The sequence below is a fragment of the Echinops telfairi genome, unplaced genomic scaffold, assembly GCF_000313985.2.
Source record: "Echinops telfairi isolate 266 unplaced genomic scaffold, ASM31398v2 ScPeMD7_9;HRSCAF=40, whole genome shotgun sequence".
NCBI lineage: Eukaryota > Metazoa > Chordata > Mammalia > Afrosoricida > Tenrecidae > Echinops > Echinops telfairi.
The window spans coordinates 33,889,564-33,896,973 of NW_022103906.1; the positions used below are offsets into that span (position 1 = coordinate 33,889,564).

The 7,410-nt window shown below is 46.4% G+C and overlaps 1 protein-coding gene across 4 annotated transcripts in view; it reads right to left on the reverse strand.

The window, feature by feature from the left end:
• The window catches only part of TACC1 (transforming acidic coiled-coil containing protein 1), an 84,143-nt gene that overhangs the window by 19,039 nt on the left and 57,694 nt on the right, over window positions 1-7,410 (reverse strand). For all 4 annotated transcript variants that reach the window (XM_030884546.2, XM_030884549.2, XM_004696220.3 and 1 more), the window contains one exon: window positions 2,689-2,814. In XM_030884546.2, the coding sequence (XP_030740406.1) occupies window positions 2,689-2,814 (126 nt within the window). The remainder of the gene's footprint in view (window positions 1-2,688; window positions 2,815-7,410) is intronic.

Sequence of the window (7,410 nt, forward strand, 5' to 3'; positions counted from 1 at the left end):
GCAATCCAATACAAAATGATGTAACCATCTTCCATGTGTAATCTAGTATAATGTAATCAATCCGGTAAAACAGGGAGTTCCTCAGTGTGTGCTCTGCAGACCGTAAGTACATTTTGGCACAATTCTTTCTCAGCTCTGCACCTGTGAATCTGGGGGGCCCATGCCTGCAGAATCCTGACTTACAGGTTTTGGATTTTCCAAGCCCCATGATCCCATGAGCCAGTCCCTTGAAGTAAATCTCTCTGTAATCTAGATGTGCACATGCTATTAGCTGTTTCTTTCGAGGGTTCCAAGACAACCTCACACTCCATCTCTACCTTGCCAAACCCGCCCTCATCACTGTCCTGTCCCGCACTTCCCTGGCTGCGCTGTTCTCTGACCTGTATGTTCTTTATTTTGGTGCCTTTATCCAGGTCTTAAGAACCTAGAAGCCAAACTCTTTGCTTCAGGTAACGAGGAACATCTTTGCTTTGATACATTAGGGGTTGACACTAACTCTCAGAACAATGTTATTTTTCTCAATTCTAAGACTTTGGGGGTTACATATCTACAACTCCAGACACTGACAAGTGGACTGGTTGAAGCCCTTCATTACCAACCTAATGTTACTTTATAAAGCTTTCAAAAGCTGCTATCAGATACTTACCAACTCTCGTCCTATGACAAAAATAAAACCTTTACGTCAAGATAATGATCTTCTAAAAAAAAGATCAAGAAATCGACAAACTAAACATAAAATACAGCCCAGAAACCCAATGGGAGAGAGTGGTATCTGACTAACAGCCCGAAAAAGGGTCTGTCTCTGTGTGCGCGCGCGCGCGCGTGTGTGTGTGTGTGTGTGTGTGTGTGTGTGTATTCCCCCCAACCCCCTCCCAGGTTGCCAGGAGAGGCCCAGCTATCATCCACGTTAAACAGAGGAGTTCAAAGGCCCAATCCTGGAATTCTGCAAGAGTGAAAGAGGGCAAGGACACTTTTACATCACTGCAAGTCCACAACTGAAGGACCCATGAGGCATGGACATGCACTCTCTGACAAAATGAAAACAGAGTTCCTCATACACGTGAGTACACTTTCCAAAGCAGATACTCAAAACAGTAGGGCCAAAAAAGGGGCCCCAAAGCTGTGAAGGCATTTCAGAGCATCAGCTCCCCTCAGTCCCAATAATATCTCTGTCTCTGTCTGTCTCTCTCTCACTCACACACACACACACTCCAGGAAATGTGGCTGCAGCAGTCAGTATACAAACAACCAAACCAAAAAAAGCTTCACTGGGTGGGACTTTCGTAGCACTCCTTTTTCCCACTAGGCGAGCATCCAGCAACTCTCTCCGAGTTAGTTAATCCAATCCAGTGGCGTCACCTGGGAAGGTTCTCTCTAGTCACAGGACATTTTTTGTAAAAGCAGTTTTGCACAAACCTTGTTTTTTGTGATAGCCAATTGAAGAGAACAATATGCAGCTGTGAAATTTTGTTTCTTGCTTGGGAAAAATGCCACAGAAATTGTTGTGATGTTGATCACAGCTTACAAGGACAGTGCTATGGGAAAAACTCAAGTGTACAAGTGATTTTCTCATTTCAAAAAAGGTGAAATGTTGATTGATGACAACCTTTGTTCTGGAAGGTCCGTCAACTTCCCGAATGGAACAAAGTGTTGACAAAATTCATCAACAAAATTCATGCACTTGTGCCTGAAGACCAACGGACCACTGAAGAGATGAGAAATTTATCTGGACTGTCTTGGAGCTTAGTTCAGTGAATTTTAATGGAAGATTAGAGAATGAGATGGGTTGCTGTGAAATTTGTGCCCTGGGTTCTGATTGACCAGAAAAAGAGCGTCAACTGGAAACATGCTGTGCTCTGAAAGAACAGTTACGAAGTGACCCAGACTTATATTTTCCAAGGTCATTACTGGTGATGAGACATGGTGTTACTCTGACGACCCCAAAAGCAAACATCAATCCAGCCAGTGGAAGATGTCACTGTCACCTTGTCCCTCAAAAAGCTCATCATGTGAAATCAAAGATCCAGACGATGCTTATTTGTTTTTTTGATGTGATAGGGATAACGGATTTGGAGTTCATTCTACAAGATCAGACTGTTAATCAAGCTTTCTCTTTAGAGGTTCTGAAAAGATAGTGTAATAGTGATACAAAGAAGGCCTAATTTGTGGCAGACGGGGGACTGGCTTTGCCAACACCACCATCTCAGTTGACAGTTTTGGGCAAAAACCAGCATAGCTCTCTGCCCCAGGCACCGTACTCACCTGACCTCACACTGTGCGATTTCTTTGTTTCCTTGAATGAAGAGGGACATGAAAGGACAGAGATTTGCTAATGTAGAACAGACGAAAAAGATGAAAAAGACAAGGGAGGTGCTGTCAGCCATCAAAACAGATAAGTTTGAAAAATGTTTCCCAGAATGGAACTGCAGATTGGGCAAATGTATTAAGTGTAATGGAGAGTACTTTGAAGGTGATAAGGTTATTTTGTAAAAAAAATTTTACATATATAGCTTTGAAAAAAGTTCCATTGGGAGGGGGGTATCCTCTCATAGGCATGCAGCAAGTGGCAGGACTCAGCCTGAAATCATTCAAGCCCATAGAGCTGAAATCTAGCCCCACCCCCGACCCCCACACTTGGCCCAGACAAAGAAACGGAGTGATAAGCAGACCAAACAAGAAACAGGTTACCTCTTCTCTTATCAAGGTGAGCACAGCTGTCTTCTCAGCTTCACTGAGGCAGATGCCATCCAGAGGGCTCTCTCCACCGCAGGCCACAGACACAGGGGCCTTCTCCTCGGAGGTCTCCACCAGGCCCTGTGGGCAGCAGAGCCCAGCGTGAGCACCTTGGCCACCCTCTAGTGGTTTCCTCACTGCTCCGCTGGCTGCGTTCCTCAGAAGCAAAGCCAGGGGGGAGATCTAGTTTATCTGAAGAAAAGCTGTTGTAATGACTATCAGGGTGGGCTTATTAGCTTCTGTCGAACAGAAAACTAGAGATGTTCCCTTCGTTTCAAAACGCTCAGGGCGATGCCACTGAATTGTACACTCAAAAGTTGTGCACACAAAAGCTCCACGTACTCTTATATACACTAGGGGGATCTGAAAGTTCATGGAAATTTTCTATTACCTTCAATTCCCTTTTTTACTACCAATTTTCTGAAGCCCCCTCCTATATTTACATATTTACACACACACACACACACACACAACCTTAGGGAGGGTCACCAAAGAATCACACATAAAAAATATCCATGGCTGGCTCGAGCTGCATGGATCCGGCTGCCCATTCCCTGGCCATCTGAATTGCACCGCTACCAACAATGAATGCACCTTCATAGACATCAAACCAGACAGTGTGCAGCATGGCCTGGTGGGGGACATCACCAAGCTCTCTGAGCAGAAGGAATTCTGCCTGGTGGCCATGAAGTTCATTAAGGACTCTGAGGAGCACCTGAAGCAACACTTGACCTTGACCTGAAAGACCGCCCATTCTTCCCAGGGCTGGTGAGTGAAGTACATGAACTTGGGACCAATGGTGGCCACAGTCTGGGAGGGGTTGAGCATGGTGAAGACGGGCCAGATGATGCTGGGGGAGACTAACCCTGCGGATTCTAAGCCCGACACCATCCGAGGGGACTTCTGTGTTCAAGTTGACAGGAACATCATTTATGGCAGTTGATTTGGTCAAAAGCGCCGAGGAAGAAATCAGCCTCTGGTTTAAGCTGGAGGAATTGGTGGACTACAAGTCTCGTGGCTATGACTGGATCTATGAGTAAGAGGGGGACAAAGCAGTCCTGTCCCCGTGGGCCCATTGGCACTATGCCTGTCCCGTGTACAGCTCTTCTTCCATGGGTGGAAGCAGTAGGATTGACGTCCCCGTCACCTTCCAAAGCACGCTGACCAATACATAAAGGCTCTGGTGAAAAAACAAACAAAAATCCATGGCGAATGCCTTCATTTTTGGGTTTCTGGAGGCGATGTAAACAAATTAACCGAGAAGGTGGTGGCTGGTCCATTCCACATGCTGCTTTGTGTGTCCTCCTTTCACTTAGCCACTTTGGATGACAATCCACCTCACATTCAGGGATGAGGAGACGGAAGGACTGTATAGCTGAAGAGCCCCGGTCCATGGGTAATTTGGGGCCCCCCCAGCTCCTCCACTGCTTGCGCTGCAATAAAGTGCTGGCTATGAGGCCCTGGTGTTTTGAGCAGGGTGCCTTTATTTGCCCCTAAACACAGCAGCCACTGACGAGCAGGCTTCAAAAAGCGTGTGGAGAAGCTGGAATTACAAGACAACTGAGCTTTGCCACACGCTTTTAGAAGCCCCCTCGCGTACGTCTGTGCCTGCACTTCCGCTTCCTGGCTCTCTCCGACTGTGAAGTTAGGGCGCAGGTCGTTTCTCCCATGAAATGAGTTGGAAAGGTTCACGCGGTCGACCTTTCGATGAGCAGCTCGGCGCTTAACCATTGTGCCAGCACGGCTCCTTGTGTTGTGAGAGGCTTTGCGGGAAGGGCCACAAAGAAAGGGACTGATTTGTGTCCCTGCCAATAGCCAGTGAGGATCTGAGACCGGACACCTGCTGTTAAGGACTAAATTGCTCGCATTTCCCAGAAATGTAGGCTGGTATCAGGTGTCTTATTTGGAAATCGAGTCTTCGAAGTTATCAGTTAACTTGAGGTCATACAAGGCCAGAACCAAAGAAACTAAACCCACTGGCATCAAGTTGAATCTAGCAACCCAAACTAAATCTTTACCAACTGTGCTCTGAACTGCCTAGCCTGCAGGGAGCAGTGTGATGCCGAAACAACAGAACTATCAGGGCACCGTCCTCATCCCGTCTGAGTGGTAGCCTCATAAAAAAGCAGACACACACACACAGAGAGAGAGAGAGAGAGAGAGAGAGAGAGAGCGCGAGCGAGAGAGAAAGATTGAAAACAACCAAAGCCAAGCAACATCCGGAGGTACCAATGGCTGAGAGAGCCAGTCCCTTCTACCCTCTACAGACTCTACTTCTGGCCTCCAAACTGTGAGGCAATCTCTCGCTGTCACTTTTTTTTGTGGTATTTTGTTAACTGTGGTCCCAGGGTACTAATCCATCTGCTAGGAGGCTAGCAAGGAGAAGCAGCATTCCAGGTAGAGTCCAGGAGGGATCATGGGCCATCAACACCTTGACTGCAGTCTTTCGAGAGAGACCTAGAGACACCTAGCTGAGCTGTACCAGACTCCTAACCCACAGAAACGAGGAGATAGTACATGTTTGTTGCTTTAAGTGCCTGAGTTTGAGAGTAATTTGTTACACAGCAACAGGTATGTAATATACCTGGACATTAAAATCATCTCATTAATCTCCTGGGCCATGTTCTCATCAAGAAACTTCCTCGCACTCCTGCTTCCCTGGAATAACTTGTCTACATGTAGATAAAGCACTAGGTCAAGCTGACACATTTGGTTCACTTGGGGTTATATTTTCCAGTTGTAAATGAATACATTTTAACGTCAGCCTTTTGTGTGTGAGTTGTTAGTATTCTGAGACTCCCTAGATTGAATCAACTCTAAGAAAAAGCCTCTCTGTGCCTGCCATGACCATGTTAGCAAGCATGACCATGTTAGCAAGAATTGCAGACAGGTCCCAAGGAGTCCCGGTGTTGGGTGTTGGCAAATGGGTCTGACTCACAGCGATACTCTGTCAATAGAACGACACACTGGCTGGTCCTGTACCAGTCTCATGGTGGAGCTGAAACGGAGCCCAGGTTGCAGCCACTGAGTGAAGCCATTCATTGAAGGCCTTCCTCTTTCTCAGGCATCTTCTACTTGACCAAGTATGATGTCTGTCAGGGATTTGTCCCCCTAATAACATGTTGAAAGAATGTGAGATCAAGTGTCACCATCATCTTCCCTTCCAAGATGGAGTTTGCAGTACTTCTTTCAGGGCAGACTGTTTGTTATTCTGGCAGTCCAAGCGCGATTCACTTGGCTCCCCCAACACCATAGCTCACACATTAGTTCTTCTGTTCTTTTATACCATCCAGCTTCCACATGCATCTGAAGCAGTGAAAAATAGCACAGGCTCAAGTCTGGTGCACCTTAGTCCTTAAAGTCACATCTTTGCTTTTTCACACTTGAAAGAGGTCTTGGCAGCAGATTTGTCCAGGGAAATATGTCATTTGATTTCTTGACTGCTGCTTTCATCGGCATTGACTGTGGATCCAAACAAACGAAACAAAACAAAACTTTCTGTGTTTATTCTTTTTCTACTTTCATAAAGAGTTACAGTCTTGGAAACCCAAGACTTCCCCACAAGGGAAGTTCTACCCTGCCCTATAGGGTCGCTATGAGTCAGCACTGACTGGATGGCAGAGTTGGACTGAGCTGGTTATGATGTTATTCGTCAAGCTGTCATGTATGTCAAAAGGAATAAATAAATTTGACCTGTCTGTTTGGCAAAAACTTAACTGATGTGGTATCTAGAAGATGCAGCACCATTCTGGGCTGCAGAGGGAGGCCCAGACCTTGGATAGTAGCAAGCGAGACCAGGTGAAGGTGCGCTCGGTGGCCTGCAGCCCTCAACCCAATTGCATCCTCTGCTTGGCCACACGTCACCCAGCTTAGCTCTCCCAAAGAATCTATGCCCAAGGCCTACGACAGCCGCGTTTCCTCAGTCCCAGAGGATTTAACTTTCCAACATTCCTTCAACCTCTACATGGCTTGTTAAGCAATATAGAGAACCTAGAGCATTTACTACCACAAATAACTGGCCCATCCATCTCTTCCTGGGCTGTTTATGTGTTTAAAATAGACTTGCTAAATCAATCAGTCACCTCCTTCCAAAAGGGCTTCAATTCATGTGAGCTAATCCTTCCCTGGGGTCCCCAGGTGGGACAAATGGTCTACACACTCAGCTGCTCACGGAAAGGACAGAGTTTTGAGTCTAGATGCACCTCAGAAGAAAGGTCTGCTCATTTACTTCTGAGAAGTCAGCCATTGAGAACCCGTGGAGCTTAATAAAGGGGCCTGTTTATTTCTTAGGAGCCCTGGTAGCATCATGGTGGGTTATGTGCTGGGCTTCGAACTCATGGACAGCAGTTAGAAGCCACCAGCTTCTCCTGAGCTCTGAGTTGGAAAGATCCTGATGGCAGTGAGTTGTTTTTAAACATTTTTATTTCTAAATGAACAGACAAATGGGGGTCTCTTGATTAACAAAGCAGCAATAAATAAAAGAAAACCCTTTGGAGCATAGTTGTAACTCTGACACACAGAGAATTGTCCAGAGTCAGGGCTTGCTCAAGGGTACCTGGGAACCCTTCCCCGGGCCACTAAGTAGTCACAATGCAAGGCCAATGATGACCCATTTGTAGAGAGCACAAGTCTACAGTCAGGGCTGCAAATTCATGAGTACAGATGCCGCCAAGTTAA